The 17,248-nt window shown below is 40.5% G+C and overlaps 1 protein-coding gene across 2 annotated transcripts in view; it reads right to left on the bottom strand.

The window, feature by feature from the left end:
* NSUN3 (NOP2/Sun RNA methyltransferase 3) overlaps window positions 1-17,248 on the bottom strand; it is an 85,387-nt gene that overhangs the window by 65,684 nt on the left and 2,455 nt on the right. The window contains exon 3 of one of the 2 annotated variants that reach the window (XM_049857989.1): window positions 6,393-6,736. In XM_049857989.1, the coding sequence (XP_049713946.1) occupies window positions 6,393-6,736 (344 nt within the window). The remainder of the gene's footprint in view (window positions 1-6,392; window positions 6,737-17,248) is intronic. The other variant, XM_049857990.1, reaches the window with a different exon arrangement.

Genomic DNA, 17,248 nt, shown 5'->3' with positions numbered 1-17,248 from the left:
CCACTGCCATCTAGTCAATTCTAACTCAGAGCGACCATATTACACCTAACCACTACGCCACTAGGGTTTCCATAAGGTAGCACAAAGGTGTGTAAAAGCAATTCAGTAACGCAAGGATACCCTGGTGGCATAGTGGTTAAGTGCTATGGCTGCTAACCAAAAAGGTCTACAGTTCAAATTCACCAGGTGCTCCTTGGAAACTTTACGGGGCAGTTCTACTCTGTCCTACAGGGTCAGGACAACTATGAGTTGGAATCTACTCAAAAGCAATGGGTTTTTTTTTTTTTTTTGAAGGCAAGGAGTCTTTTTAATCTTCTCTACCAGTGAAGGTGATCCAGTTTCAAAAAGTTATCACAGAAGACAAAGAAGCTTTTATGCCTGGAGGGATACAGCCCTAAGCAAGAAACTAGACCAAGTCACTCCACCAAGCTGGGTCCTCCTTTTGTATGCTAATGTTTTCTTTTTAGAATCAGGATTGTTTGTTCCTTTCTGTCAAGACCAGGGCATTACAAAGGCTGTGCTTGACAAAAAAACAATGGAAGGTCCATCACTGTGCTGAAAGGTTGGGAGCAGCTGGACTCACAGAAAAGTAGGTTAATTTTTTTAATCATCCTAAACCATGAGCTGTGAGCCTCTTGGCCCAGAAAAAAAGCCAGGGCTTTAAACAAATTTGGTGGATAAATGCACAATTAGTGCAGCTATCATTTTAAGTTTTGCTTATAAAAGCTTTGATTAGCATTGCTTTTGCATTCCAAATTCAAGCACTGTAGCTAACCTAATTTGGGCTTCGAGCATCAGCAGGAAAACATCTGTACTTCTTAGTAAACCTTTATCAATTGGCTCTCCTTAGATGAAAAGTGACGTGACTTGCAACACTGCCAGTAGCTCACTGCCCTTGATGTAAGAACCAGGAACAGTTGAGACCAACTAGGAACAGAAAAAGGCCTTAAATAACAAGCTGTGTCAGTTAAAATTTTCTAGAAAAAGAATAGCGTTGACAATAAAGCACTGCTTACCCCACTTCAGGAAAGTTATAGTTTAAACACAATGGCTTGACCACAAAGTATTGTTTAAAGGGCAGTTAAAGCTTAAGCACAATGCCTTCTGCTTCTTCCTAATCCTCCCTCTTACAGATGTTTTTCAGGTCAACCAGCCCAAACCAGACCCCCGCACATGTGCTGTGAGACAATCAGTGACCTAAAGTTGAATCCAAGCTCTGACACTCAAGGAACCAAAAAACTCATGCCAAGGAACTAAAAGTCACTGGACTTATGTCATCAGTGACAGCCAAGCCCATTTCAGGGCAGGGGTCCATCAGCTACTTCTGTGCTTATTCCTGTCCCAGCTCCACAATAAATATACATGCCACTTCCCAGGAATTTAATGAATATGACTTCCCCTTTCCTGCGTAGCATAAAACTTCCTTCACCCCTTTGTTCAGAGAGGCAGGGCTTTGAGAGTGATCTTCCTGTCTCCTTACTTGTCACAAGTAATAAAATATGCCTTGCTTTAAAATCCACTTGACTGTTAGCTGTTCTTAACGAGAGTACAAGCAGTGAACCCACTGCGTTTGGTAACAGATTCTTCCCCACTAGGAACTCCTAGGATATATCAGCTTGCCTTTGGGTTCCTAATCAGATCACCTTCCCTACCATAAACCTATGAACTATTCATAACCTACTAATTTATGATTAAGATGTCCTCTCTGCAAGATGATAGTGCCCAAATCTGGAACTTCTTTTCTACATTTTACAATACGGGAAACCCTGCTGGCCTAGTGGTTAAGTACTACGACTGCTAACCAAAAGACTGGCAGTTTGAATCCAACAGGCACTCCTTGGAAACTCTGTGAGGCCATTCTACTTTGTCCTATAGGGTTGCTATGAGTCAGAATCGACACAACGGCAATGGGTTTGGTTTTTTGGTTTGTACAATACTAAAAATTGTACACGCAAATTTAATAGCCTAGCCTTATAACAGTCAAAGTGAGAATACTAACAAAGAACACAGAAACAAGGGAAGTAAATACAAATACTTCTTATAACACTCATTGCCATGGAGTGGATTCTGACTCACAACGACCTTACTGGACAGAGTAGAATTGCCCCATGTGGTTTTGAAGGCTGTAGTCCTTATGAAGGCAGACAGGCACATCTTTGTCCTGCAGAGTGGCTGTGGGGTCAAACCACTGGCCTTTTGGTTAGCAGCCTAGCACTTTAACCACTGCACCACCAGGGCTCCTTCCCTATAACACATGATTCAATAAAACCTCAGCTCAAATTATACAATCATAAAAATAAATCTCTTTTGTTATGATTTTTCACATAGAAAACATCAATAGCAGAGTTTTAATCCAGAATCCTAAAACACACTTTTAATTAATGTATTTGTACCAATGCATACTACAAATGGATTCACATTTTTAATTACAAAAACAAATTTTATCTATTTCAACAGGGAATGCTCTCAAAAGAAGAAATAAACCAGCAGTCCTCAAACTGAAATATACATGCGGAAACATTTTTAAGGATAGGCAGACTTATATGGCTTTAGACAGTTTCAAAATAATCAATTTTCAGATCATCAACTTCCCAAGTCTTCCTAGAGGAGGAGAACGCCTCAGGCCTAGGGTATCTTCTTTCACAACGGCCTTTAACCAACTTTACAAACAAAAAGCAAGCTGCCCATTAAGAATCTTACTAAGGAAAGTTGTGTATGGATGTAGAAACTTCCAGAGCACTAAACAAGGGCAGCTCAACACATCGGAGTCTTGACAGAGAAAGTGAATGACTCTAACAACTAGGCAACCCATCTTTTTGTATTTGAAATGGTTCCCAATTCTTTGCCTTCAACAAAATAGACCTAATGGCCCCCAGACACCCTTTTAACTCAGTACTGAAGTCACTCTTGAGGTTCACGCTTCAGCCAAAGATTAGACAAGCCTATAAAACAATAATACACGTAGTTCAAACACGTACACAAGACTAAATGGGTACACCAGCCCAGGGGCAAGGACGAGAAGTCAGGAGAGAACATGAAAACTGGACAAATGGAAACGGGGAACCCATGGTCTAGAAGGACAGAGTGTTGACACGTCACGGGGTTGGAAACCAATGTCACAAAATGAGAAACTAATATACTCTGTAAACCTTCACTTAAAGCACATTTAAAAAAAACAGACCTAATGGAATGGTCACCTAATAGATCATTAGAAGTGACGCTTGAAGAAAGACCACTACGAGATTTTGGGGTTTAACTCAGAAGGAGTTTAAAGAACGAATGAAACTCCGGTAACACAATTGCTGCCATTTCCATCTTCTTATTTATGTGAACAAGGTTTTTCAGCACTTGCATCTATAAAAAACAATACCATGACTCAAACAAAAACCATACAGAACTGATGCAGAACCCCGTCTCACCTAGCCATAAGTAATATACATTTAAGGAAACTTGAAGTAATTCTTTAAGAAGTTCCATCTTATTAAGAAAATAATATAAATGCTTATTATTTTTAATAAGTATTTATAAAGTGTATATTACATACAGCTCAACATTTTTCTATTACTAACAATGATAATGATTACTCAATTTAAAAAATTTTTGTTTTTAATTTTAGAACTGTAGCCACTTGCCACATGTGGCTATTGAGCACTTGAAATGTGGCTCATAGGAACTGAAATGTACTTTAAGTGTAAAATACACACCAATTTGGAAGACTATAAGAAAATAAGAATGCAAAATATTTCTTTAATAATTTAAATTTTGATTACATGTTGAAGTAATATTTTAGATATAAATGGCTGATGTAAATGCTTAAGCACCGACTACTAGCTGGAAGGATGGCAACTGAACCCACCCAGAGGTGCCTCAGAAGAAAGACTCTGAAAGTTGCTGTTGAACTTAGAGTAGCTTAAGAGAAAAGAAGAAATGATGAAGTAAAAGAGCTGAACAGAAGATCTCAAAGGGCAGCTTGAGCACACAAAGTATTATAATGAAATGTGCCAAGACCTGGAGATAGAAAACCAAAAGGGAAGAACATGCTCACCACTTCTCAAGCTGAAAGAACTGAAGAAAAAATTCAAGCTTCAAGTTGCAATATTGAAGGAATCTACAGGGAAGATATTAAATGACACAGAAAGCATCAAAAGAAGATGGAAGGAATACAGAGTCACTATACCAAAAAGAATCAGTCAACATTCAACCATTTCAGGAGACAGTACATGATCAGAAACCTATGGTACTAAAGGAAGGGGTCCAAGCTGCACTGAAGGCATTAGCAAAAAACAATGCTCCAGGAATTAGTGGAATACCAATTGAGATGTTTCAACAAATGGACACTGTGCTGGAGGTGCTCACTCGTCTATGCCAAGAAATTGGGAAGACAGCTACCTGGTCAACCAAATGGAAGAGATCCATATCTGTACCCATTCCAAAGAAAAATGATCCAACAAAATGTGGAAATTATCGAACAATATCATTAATATTACACACAAGTATAATTTTGCTGAAGGTCACTCAAAAGCAGTTGCAGCAGTACATCTCAGGTAATTGTCCGAAATTCAGGTCAGATTTGGAAAAGGACATGGAATAAGGGATTTTTGAATGTCAGACTGTTCCTAGCTGAAAGCGGAGAATACCAGAAAGATGTTTATCTGTGTTTTATTGACTATGCACAGGCATTTGACAGTGTGCATCATCACAAATTATGGATAACATCACCAAGAATGGGAATTCCAGAACACTTAATTGTGCTCATGAGGAACTTGTACTTAGACCAGGAGACAGTTGTCGGAAAAGAACAAGAAGATACTGTATCGTTTAAAGTCAGGAAAGGCACGTGTCAGGGTTGTATCCTTTCACCATACTTATTCAATCTGTATGGTAAGCAAATAACCCAAAAAGTTGGGCCACAGCCTTCAGTATAGATTACACCTCAACATAAGACAAAAACCCTCACAACTGGACCAATAAACAATATCATGATAAAAGGATAAAATATTGAAATCGTCAAGGATTTCATTTTACTTGCACCCAAAATCAACGCCCATGGTAGCAGCAGTTGAGAAATCAAACTACACATTGCATTGGGCAAATCTTCTGCAAAAGATCTTTTTAAAGCTTTTAAAAAGCAAAGATGTCACTTTAAAGACTAAGGTGCGCCTAAACCAAGCCACGGTGTTTTCAATCGCTTCGTACGCATGTTAAGTTGAAAAACGAATAAGGAAGACCAAAGAACTGATGCCTTTGAATTATGGTGTCGGAGAAGAATATTGAACATACCATGGACTGCCAGAAGAATGAATAAATCTGTCTTGGAAGGAGTGCAGCCAGAATGTTCCTTAGAAGCAAGCATGGCAAGACTTTGTGTCTCATATTTTAGACATTATCAGGAGGGACCACTCCCTGCAGAAGGACATCATACTTGGTAAAGTAGACGGTCATCAAAAAAGAGAAGGACCTTCAACGAGATGGACTGACACAGTGGCTGCAACAATGAGCTCAAGAATAACAACAATCGTGAGGATGGCGCAGTACCAGGCAGTGTTTCATTCTGTTGTACGTGGGGTTGCTGTGAGTCAGAACCGACTTGATGACACCTAACAACAACAGGGGCGCCTCGGAAGACAGGTCTTATGATCTGCTTCTGAAAGGTCACAGGGGCTTGAAAACCCTATGAAGCAGTTCTACTCTGTTATACATGTGGTCACCATGAGTTGGAATCAACCCAATGGCAACTAACAAAAACAACATTGGGTTAAATGCCTTATTAAAATTAATTTCACTTGTTTCTACATTTTTAATGTAACTGCTCAAAAATTTAAAATGATATATACTTCACATTATCTTTCTATCGGACAGAACTGCCCTAGGTCATGGTACTAAAAATGGTCTTAATATTTTGATACTTTAAATGTTTTGCTACAGAGAAGTATGACAACAATACAATATACGAGTCTCAAGCTAAAAGGAGTCCTTGGCTAATGCAAACTACTCACATAAAGGTTGGTGGTGTGAATTTACCCAGAGGTGCTTTAGAAGAAAGGGCTGGGGATCAATTTCCAAAATATCACAGCAATGAAAACACTATGAAGTGCAGTTCAGCTCCACAGAACATGGGATCACCATGAGACTCAAGGGCAAGAGTTTTTGTTTGTTTGTGTTTGTTTTTGTCATTGGCATGCTTACCTGGACACCTATTAGCTGGCAGTGTGGTATTTACAAAATGTTGCAATAGTGTTTCCAGTTACCTGAAATTTCTACTTTTCCTCACACTGTAGTTTTTAAACTGTCAAGGCTTACAGACTCAATCTTAAATATTTGGAAACAAACGGATGTTTAAAAGTCGTTGATCACTGGAAAAAACCCCACCACCAGCAGCACCACCACACTACCTGGGTAAGCGCACTGCAGCAGAGCTACCGACTTGCCTCCAGGAGCAGCACACAGGTCCAGCACCTTCTCCCCATCCCTTAATTCCAGAGCCAGAACAGGGAGAAGAGAAGCAGCATTTAGGAGATAGTATTTTTTCAGGTTTCGCATCTGGTGTCTTTGAGAAGGCATTCGGTCTGGAGTTCTGCTAAGGTAACACTTCATTGATTCAGGATAATAGGGTAAAGATCCTTGAAAGAGTGTATAATAGCCCTTCAAAAGTAAATCCTTTTCCAGTTCAAAAGGGTAGTTGAATCGGTTAAACAGGACAGCATACTGCCAGCATGATGGGGATGTTAGTATATTCCTAGAAATGGAAAAAAAAAAGAAATATTAATATTATACACAGAATAGAATTTTATGTTCATAATTGAGTGAATAGAAGCCCAGGTGGCACAGTGGTTAAGCGCTCAGCTGCTAACCAAAAGGTTGGTGGTTCAAACCCACTAGCCTCTCCACGGGAGAAAGATGAGGCAGCCTGCTTCTGTAAAGATTACAGCCTTGAAAACCCTATGGGGCAGTTCTACTCTGTCCTATAGGGTCGCTATGAGCCAGAATCAACTTGAAGGCAATGGGTATTGACTGAATGTGGTCCTAGCTTTACACTTTTCTTACCTGGGATTTTCAGAGAGAGAGGATCAGTATTACTGACTTTCCCTTTTGTCTTAAGCTGCAATATGGTTCAACCTGCCTGGTACTGTTAATGGTCCTCTCTTTATTTAAACATTTGATATTTTGTCCATTGTGGATATTTTGTATTCATTTTGATTTTTAAAATATTGCATTAAAAATATTAATATCTTAATTGCTGAATTTCTTGGGACCCCCTTAAATTTTGCATTGGTCAGGGGACGGGGAGAATGCATCACTTGTCCCACCCTAGTCCCAACCCTGCAGAGCACCGTGCCAAAAAAAAAAAGGCCTGCTTTTACATCATTCTAAGACTGTCAAAATAGATGTCAGTCTATTACTCTTTGCACAAGGAAGTGTTTTTCTAAGAAACAAAACTTAGAACTAAAAACTATTAATATTGGGGGAAAGTACTACCATGAAAGGGTGTTTAAATGAGTTTCATTAAAGTTTTCCTCTGATGAAGATGAAAAGTATGGAAACCTAATTATGGGGAGCTTCCACAGTTAACAGATAATGAAGGGAGCGGTGGCTCAGATGATCCAAAACCAAGGATGATGCAAAGATCACTGACGGTTTGATGGTGGAGGCGTCCTCCCAGCAGATTTCCTTCCCAGCTTTGTATTCAGTCCAGTAGTTAGATCTCCTGACAGTCACAAGCTCACATCAACTGACAGATGATACAGCAGGAAATACTGCATTTATTTATTAGCTGACCTTTCCAGCTGAGTTATTTGGGAGCCTCATTAACCATGGTCAATTAAATAAATTCCAGCTGCTACTCACCCTGGAGTTGCTTATGTGAGGAATGGCTGGATTGAAATGTAACACCTGTGACTTGAAGTGTAGCGGTGTAAATTACAATTTGGGGGTGATATGTAAAACCGATTTCTCCTTTCAGTGCTTCTTATTATGGATGGTGTGCTAAAGGAGCCTGGTGTATCTCTTTCAGCTGTTCTGAAAAATGATTTGTCTTTTAGAAAGTGGTTCACCAACTTTAGCATGCATTAAAAAAAAAGTTGCAGTGGAGTGGATTCCGACTCATGGTGACCCCAAGTGTTGCAGGGTAGAACTGCACTCCATAGGGTTTTGAAGGCTGTGCCCTTTCAGAAGACGATCACTTGGCCTGTCTTTCAGCCCTCCCTTAACTCTTTGCACTACCCCAAGCGTCTGTAAGAAGGATGGCTGAGCCCTGCCACTAGAATTTCTGACTTAGTAGGTCTGAGGTGGGACCAGAGGATTTGCATGTCTAGTGAGTTCCCAGGAGATATTGAAGCTGCTGATCCCCAGGACCACACTTTGGGAACCGATGCTTTTAAAAACTGGTCCCCAAAGTGAAATCTGTGAATGCCATTATTGTAAATCTTACCTCATTCCATCGGAATCTTACCCTCCAAGCTGGATGAAAACCCACCCAGTGTCTGGAGTCAAGGAGTAACAGGGAAATGGCCAGAACATAATTTAATTTATATAGACTGAAGGGGTTTGGCTAAATCACGTGTTCACCCTTTGACCAACGGAGGGCAGGACACTTTCAACTGGTTAATATCTGCAGGGCAAATCTCTTATTCATTATTCTCCGTTTTCAGAATCTCCCAAGGTATTGTTGAACAAGTATTCTTTCAGATGAATTTTACAATCAATTGACCCACTATCTGCAGCATCCAGCCCAATGAGTCAAACCACTATCCGCAGCTACCAGTCCAGGAAGCCAAACAATTCCTGTAACAATGGGCCCAAAATGGCCAGGGCTTGATTAATAACTAATAGTATCCTTAGTTTTTGTCCCTGCTTCCAACTTAAAACCAACCAGGGGAAATCCAAATATGCTCCCCAAGGGTCGCTGGGTCGGAAAGGGTTAAACCAATCGCATAAAAGGCCTAGCTTCTATTTAGCTCACCTCCAGCTTCTCAGCAGCCTCCTTTTGTCCACTGTAAAGCTCTCCCACTCTCCTGCCTGCCCTGAGTCTCTACCACATCAAAGTGAAGGTGGCTGACTCCCTTGCTATCACAAGCTCTGAATAAGCAGCCTGTTTGTTCTTATTTGGGTGTTTTTGTCTATTTCCACACATGGTTCATCCAGCCATCACAACAACCTTGAGAGGCAGGTGGTGCCCCTATTTTAGAGGTTAGGTAGTTAAGGCTTTCAGAGACCGGGCAATTTTCCCAAGTTCATGTCACTAATAAGTAGAAACACCTGGATTCAAACAGGCTGGCTTTAAAGTCTCTATTCTACAGGAGTGACCCCCAAAGCACAGGACCCTGGTACTACAGCACTAGTGATCCGCAGGGGTAGGGACAGAGTCCCTCCACCCCAAGTCCCACCTAGCACCAGTGGTCCAGGCCTCCCTGCGGCAGACCTATCGTCTCTAACACTGGGGATAGTTTCCCACACGCTACCCCACAGGACCCTGTGCAACAGGACCAACTCAGTGAGGGACTGCTATGGCTGCTCTGGCTAGCGCCTCCTACCTCTGAGAAAGCAAAGGTCTGAATTAAAGCGGGCTCTTCACTCCTCACTCCCATCCCCCAGCCCCCACCTGCAGCTGCCAAAACATACATAAGCTCTTCGTGCCTGCAATGGCACGCATGGGTGGGCTGCTGCCCTGGGTCTGGAAGTGCAGTAGCTACTTCAATGGATAGGCACGTAGCCCAGCAGGAAGTAGAGCACAGTGCTTAGAAGACTCCAGAACACAGTGGCCAGGCTCTAGGCTTTGCCTCTTCCCAAGATTCATGAGGAAGAGATTGAAGCTGCTCCACTTAGCAGTTTCCAAGCCCTGGTGGCACAGTGGTTAAGCGTTCGGCTGCTAAAAAGGACGGCAGTTCAAATCCACCAGCTGCTTCCTTGAAACCCTATGGGGCACTTCTACTCTGCCCTATAGAGTCACTATGAGTTGGAATCCATTCGACAGCAACTGGCTTGATTTTGGTATTTTCAGGCCACAAGCTCAGTGACCTGCAAATGTTTTGCTAGTACATTCACTGATACTACTTGATAAACCTATGTACCCTCTGGCACATTTTAAATTGACACAAAATTCTTTACCATATGTTTAAGGATATAAATTCCAGCAGACTGCAAAAACTGACATTTAAAAATATTGCACCGCTTTTTAAAACTTATCAGTGGAATCTAAATATCAGTGATTGTGATACCCATACAGGCTCTTCTTCAATAGGAGGAAATTTTACATTTCCTTTCCCTTTTATTTACATTTCAGTTCCCCATACAATTTTATCACAATATTTATGCTTGAAATCTTATTATCCTATCAGATTTCATACTTTTCTGCCACATACACACACATGTGCACATACACACACATACATGCTAAACTTGTCTCCCCTTTAATCTTAAATCTCAAAGTGTTAAAATGGTAACTTTCAGATTGAGTTATCAATAAAAGTACTGGAACAAAATTGACTAAAACAACTTATTATGACCAGTAAACAAAAAAAGTAAAAATTAATAGGAAATGCAACATTTACAAAAATGAGCTTGTTTCCATATATCCGTGGATGAATATGACTACTGGCTAGAATGAGTCAGAGTTCAATACCAATTTTATTCCTATTTAGTATTTTTATAGATATAAGGCTGAGAAAAATGTTCACTTAAATAAGTAAACAAGAAGTAAATACATTCTGTTATAGCAATGTCTCCCACTTCTTTGAATGATGAGCTATGCCCCCGCCTTAGTTTTCTAGGACTGCCAAACCAAAATAGCATGAAGTGGGTGGCTTTGAAGAACAGAATTTATTTTCTCACAGTTCTGGAGGCTAAAAGTCCAAATCAAGGTCCTGGCCTTGTTGATTCCCTCTCTGGGCCTCTCGCTTAGCCTCTGGCGAGTGACAGCAATCCTTCGGGTTCCTTTGTTGCTTACAGATGTATCTGCCTACACTGTCACATGGTGTCTCCCGCTGTGTGTCTATTCTCTTTTAAAAAGACACTGCTCAGAAGGGACTAGATTTAGGACCCACCCTACTCCAGTATGATCTCATTAACATAACAAGAGAAAATCCCTATTTCCAAAATTAAGTAATGGTCCATACAGACCAGCTGGAGAAACAGGTAGTTCACAAGTACAAGGCCTAGGACCTCAACATAACTTTTGGGAAACACAATTCAATCCATAACAATTCCCAAATCACTTAGTGACTGTCTTAGTCATCTAGTGCCGCTATAACAGGAACACCACAAGTGAACAGCTCCAACAAAGAGAAGTTCACTCTCTCACAGTCCAGCAAGCTAGAAGTATGAACTCAGGGCACTGGCTCCAGGGGGCCCTCTCTCTCTGTTGGCTTCAAAGGAAGGTCCTTGTCATCAGTCTTCTCCTGGAAAGCAGTCTGGGAGCATCTCAGCACAGGAACCTCAGGCACAAAGGAAGTGCTCCAATTGCAGGCACTGATTTTTTGATGGTATGAGGTCCTCCTGTCTCTCTGCTCACTTCTCTCTTTTATATCTCAAAGAGATTGGCTTAGGACACTATCTAATCTTGTATATCTCATCAACATAATTACCACTAATCCATCTCATTTCATCATAGTGATAGGATTTATAACACATACGGGGAATCATATAAAATGGTGGAGAATCACACAATACTGGGACTCATGGCCTAGCTCAGTTGAGGTCCTCCTGTCTCTCTGCTCACTTCTCTCTTTTATATCTCAAAGAGATTGGCTTAGGACACTATCTAATCTTGTATATCTCATCAACATAATTACCACTAATCCATCTCATTTCATCATAGTGATAGGATTTATAACACATACGGGGAATCATATAAAATGGTGGAGAATCACACAATACTGGGACTCATGGCCTAGCTCAGTTGACAGATATTTTGGGGGGACACAAATTAATCCATGAGAGTGACCTATCATCAAAAATATTTCAAATGAGCTGTTAGCTGACAACTCAATGGGGACTCTCACTTTTGTTGAAAGCAAAACTTGGAAGCCACTGGATTTGTTAGTCACTCATCATTAACTTTGTGAGACTTTACAGTGACATTCCAACTGTTCCTGTTTGGTTCCTGGAAATTTTACACCCTGAATAAATGGAGTATAGAAGAGTCAGGTTGGTGAAAGTGCGCCTTTGTAAAGTGGGAAAAGGTCAATTGTGGAAGAGCAGGTAGGGAAAGGTGAATGAATACCACTTAGGCGCGTAAGAGCAACTTTCCGAATACCACCTCAGGCAGGGATAGGAGTAGTGCAACTTTCCCAAAGAACAAACATGCAAGTTGAGGATCTGGACATTGACTGCTGTAAAGCTGCCTGTGCCTGAATATCTATCCCTTGGAATGTCCTCCTGAACTGGGCTGCATTGTTGCTGCCTCCTACCCACAACATACTAAGCCACCACTATCTTCTTGCCAAAATCATTCATTCTCTCTCTACACTGTGCACCAAATACATGCCAGGCACATCTACTTACCGACGATGTCAAAATAGCTCATATTTAAATTTTTAAGAAAAGTTGATTAAGAGATGAAAATTAAGTGAAACTGAATAAGTGGTGCACAGGAATGACTAAACTGTGGTAAAAAGTTGATGAAGCTATACTAATCATAGCACATGTCACACTACCTCCTTAATTACCTGTTTCCCCAAATGGTCTATGCGGGCCTTAAGTTAATTTTATCTCCCCAGCTGAATGCCAGGGTATACACCCTCAATGAATATTTCCCAAATAAATGAACAGAATCAGAGTTTAATACAAGGATCTCTGGACTAATTACTATTTTAACAAAATTCCAGCATATTGAAAAACATAAAAATAGAAATCAACACCTTGAAAAAACATATACTGTATTACTGTAAAAACCTGCAAAACCCAGAAGCTGTGTAAGGAAGAAACCTGTCAAAGAAGGAAATTTCAAATATTTTCCACTAAATCGAGCAATAGAAAAGTGGTAAGACTGTACCCTGTCAAAGATGGAAAACTTGCAAGATCTGGAAAAACAAGGCAGTCCAGTCAAGTTCTGGCTTTTGCAATTTTCACTGTGTTTGGACATTTTTTATGTTATTTGATAGTAGGATTTTCATTTAATTTTTCTGTGATTTTATTCTTTTTGCTAAATTCTACTAAATAAAAAAAATTATATATATATTTTTAATAGTAACCCTGGTGGCATAGTGGTTAAGAGCTACGGCTGCTAACCAAAAGGTCAGCAGTTCAAAAGCTCCTTGGAAACCCTACGGCAGTTCTACTCTGTCCCACAGGGTCGCTATGAGTCAGAATCGACTCGATGACAATGGGTTTGGTTTGGTTTTTGGTTTATTCTATTCTCCATCCTACTTTCCTAATGATGAGGATAAAAAATAATCTAGAAATTGTAAAGCACAATTGGCATAATCCTGTAGATTACTAATTTAAATTTTCATGGTTAGAAAAATAAAAATCCCCTTTTTGTGCTCATTAGGGTCCACTAGAGGGTGCTCATTGAATCATTTTAAAAGTCTGAACATTTCAGGAAATGTGCACCCAAGTATGTTTTTGAGCCATTTTATTTTTACTGTCCAGAGATTCTAATGGGGAGCCGCGGGCCTCTTACTCTTTTTTGGCATTGTTTCCTCCTTGTCTCTTCTACAAAGGACATCTACGTCCATATATGTCACCCATGTCACCTTAGAGAGGAAGTACTGAGTGGCAATCTGTGTTTCTTGTAGAGACACAAAGGCTGAAAATACTGAACTTAAGGAGTCCTTTATGTTATGAAGGATGTGCACACAATTCTAGACTCTCCATAGCAGCACAGAAGAGGAAATGGCATGGCCACTCATGCCATAGGGCTGACTTGCCATTAACCGTGAAACATCTGGCAAGTGTTCTAACCTCTGACTTTAAGTGGGGCAGAATGTTACTACTTCACAGGGATTTGCTGTAAACTTGGAACAAAACAGAAATCTAGATACTAATTCATTTATCTTTTCCCCAGCCACCCCAGTCCACCCACCTTCACAGATTCTGGTAATACTATCTGGTAAAATTTTTTTCCCCCAGTATGGGTGAGCTCTGTTAATGAGGAGAATGTCTCTGGGTATTTTCTGCTTTCCACGTTGTGCACGTAAACTTTCCAAAGTTCATAAAGTCTTCCATTAGTGTTTGTTAGTCCTCCCTTTATAGTCGAGGGCATCCATCTCTAAATCCCCAGTGTTTAGTCCATGCTTGGTACATAACAGCACTCCCAAAACACTGCCTGAATCATGAGTAAGTGGGTGACTTGACCAAGTCTTAAGGTCTTGGTTCCTCAAGTTCCTCCCTTGTCAGGGAAGACAAATAAATTAATAATTGTGGCCATACAATCTTGAAAGGACTATAATGACAGTATCAACAAAATGTAGTGAAAATACATGGGGCAGAGCAACTGATTTTGCCAGGAGCACATGAGAAGGCTTGATGGAGAATGGCTAATTAACAGTAGTACAATAATAATAATGTTAACACGTAAGGGCTTACTGTGGAGTCCCTGGGTGGCAAAAACAGTTAAGCGCTTGGCTACTGAAAGGCTGGTCGTTTGAATCCACCTAGAAGTGTCTCAGAAGACAGGCCTGGTGATCTACTTCTGAAAAATCAAAGCCATTGAAAACTCTGTGGAGCACAATTCTACTCTGCAATACACGGGGCTGCCATAAAACAGAATTGACTCAGTGGCAACTGGTTTGGTTTTTGGTTTACTACAAGTCAAATAATACTCCAAGCACTTCATATGCAGGCGTGTGTACATGTGTGTATAACATGCATATATTAATTCATCTTCCCAGTAATTATATGAAATAAGTACTCTTATCCCCATTTTACAGATGAGAATAGAGAGGTACACATATATTAAGTAGCTTACCTAGGTTATAGGTTAGATGATAGATGCAGACGTTGGATTTGAACCCAGACTCTTACCATACAGGGGGAAAAGAGAGAAAGGTATTCCTGGATATTCCTGTGGCATATCTGGTCCCACAAGTATGAAGGAGCCTGGCTAAGTGACGGTAAGATGTGTATTCCATGGGCAATAACACACAGTGGGAGAACAAAGGAGGCTGGTGTGCAAGGAATGACACAGGACATATGGAGGCACTGAGGAGGACATGTCACTGAGAGGCAGCATGAGAGAGTAGGTAAGCCGAACTCTCAAGGCTCTTCCAAATGCAAGCTGCGTATCCTTAGGCAAACTACTTAACCTCTATGTGCCTCAGCTTTCTTATCCATAATATAAAAATAATAACTATCTCAGAACTAAGAGAATTGTAAAATAAAAATAGTAACTATCTCAGAACTAAGAGAATTGTGTTATTACTTGTGCTTAAAACAGAGGCTGGCACATAGTATTACAAAAGTGGCTAACAAATACTAAAGGTGGGAGACTACAGAAAGGGGATGTTGCAATATGCTAAATAAAAAAAGATGAAGACCTGATTTAGCAGTGGTGATAGAAAGCAGACATCCAATTTAAGAGACTTCTCAGGAAGGAGCAACAGTAGTTAGTAACCATTTGGATTCTGACAGGGGCACAGAGGCACTGTGTTTCAGTGAAGGCGGGGATGAGAGAACAGGAAATGGGATTGATGGTGATGCCTTCAGTGGAGACGCTGTATCTACGCAGCACATGGAGCCCTGGTGGTGCAGTGGTTAAGAGCTTGACTGCTAACCAAAAGGTCAGCAGTTCGAATTCACCAGTTTCTCATTGGAAACCCTATGGGGCAGTTCTACCCTGTGCTATAGAGTCGCTATCAGCTGGAAGTGACTTGACGGCAACAGGTTTGGTTTTTTATCCAAATAGCACATAGGTTTGGAAGGGAAAAATATGCTTTGGGGACATAATGAGTTTTCCGAATACGGCAGCTAAGTGTAGAAATCACTTAGAAATGTGGAACTGTGGCTTGAGTGGGCCTGCACAGCTTAAGATGATACTATACTGATGGTAGTTTAAAGCCAGGCCATTAATGGGCTCACCTGAAAGGAGACATGCAGACAAGAAACAGCAAGATTTGAACCAGGGTAAACTCTACTTTAAAGGGCTGCTCAGAGAGTGACTCAGAGAGAAAGGTTATCATAAAACAATAGAATTAAAATAAATATTAACCCTTTCCCACTACTAAAAATGTCGAGTAAATTACTTTCTAAATAGAAAAAAAAGGCACTCACCTTTCCCTGGAAGTAAACAGACTCTGCAAACACAATATTGTCTTGGAAATAAACAGTTAAAAAAAAAGCCTCTTCTTACAAAAATATTTAATTCTGTTCTTATTTCCCCATGCCATCTTCCATGCTCAGACTACTTTCTAGGCTGAGAAAGCAAGCCTTCATTTTGCCTATGGCCAATTTAGCACGTTTATGCAAGAATCAAATTACCAAGAAAGCCCAACAAAAAGGCCGGTGATGCAGAAGGTGCAACTAATTAAATGGACTTGAGGTTCACTGCTCAATTTAATGTTTAGGGTCAAATAATAATTTATAAATCTGTCTGAGTGAACTAAATATCCATTACAGGATATGCGTATCCAGATTAGTACAAAGCCTGCAGACAACATACCTCTGGAAATCTTTTTTTTTAAGTCATCCAACTATGCCTAATTACATCCCAGGTATGAGAGGCAGGACAGAAAATGAATTAGCAGTGGGAGTTCTTGAGCCAGACAGCCTGGGCAAAAGCCCCAGCTCTGCCACCCACTAGCTGAGTGAACTTGGGCAGTTTCCTCAGATGAAAAATAGGAAACAAACCTCAGAGGTTTGTTCTGAGGCTCACAGAAATTAATACGGCCTGGCGCATAATGACCATGCAATAAGTATTTGGTTACTTAAATATCATGGCTCTTATTTATATCTGAGTCCCTCTGAATACTGAAAACCTCGTGAATTTATTACTTCACTATAAAGTCTAGAATAGAAGATACCCATTTCAAAATCCAGTTTTGAAATAAAAAGCACAACTATAAGCTGTATTTTCACACTGCAGTATTTACCCGCTGCCATCCAGTCAATTCGGACTCAAAGCAACCCTATAGGACAGAACAGAACTGCCTCATACGGTTTCCAAGGAGCGGACGGTGGATTCAAACTGCTGACCTTTTGGTTAGCAGCTGAATTTTTAACCACTGCGACATCAGGACCCCGTCTACTGCAGTATCTAAGAGTTCCCCCCAAAAAGCTTAATTTGTCCAAAACTTATCTCAGAACTACCTTACAA

Source organism: Elephas maximus, chromosome 18 (assembly GCF_024166365.1).
Source record: "Elephas maximus indicus isolate mEleMax1 chromosome 18, mEleMax1 primary haplotype, whole genome shotgun sequence".
NCBI classification, from domain to species: domain Eukaryota; kingdom Metazoa; phylum Chordata; class Mammalia; order Proboscidea; family Elephantidae; genus Elephas; species Elephas maximus.
This window is presented reverse-complemented; position numbering and strand designations above follow the sequence as displayed.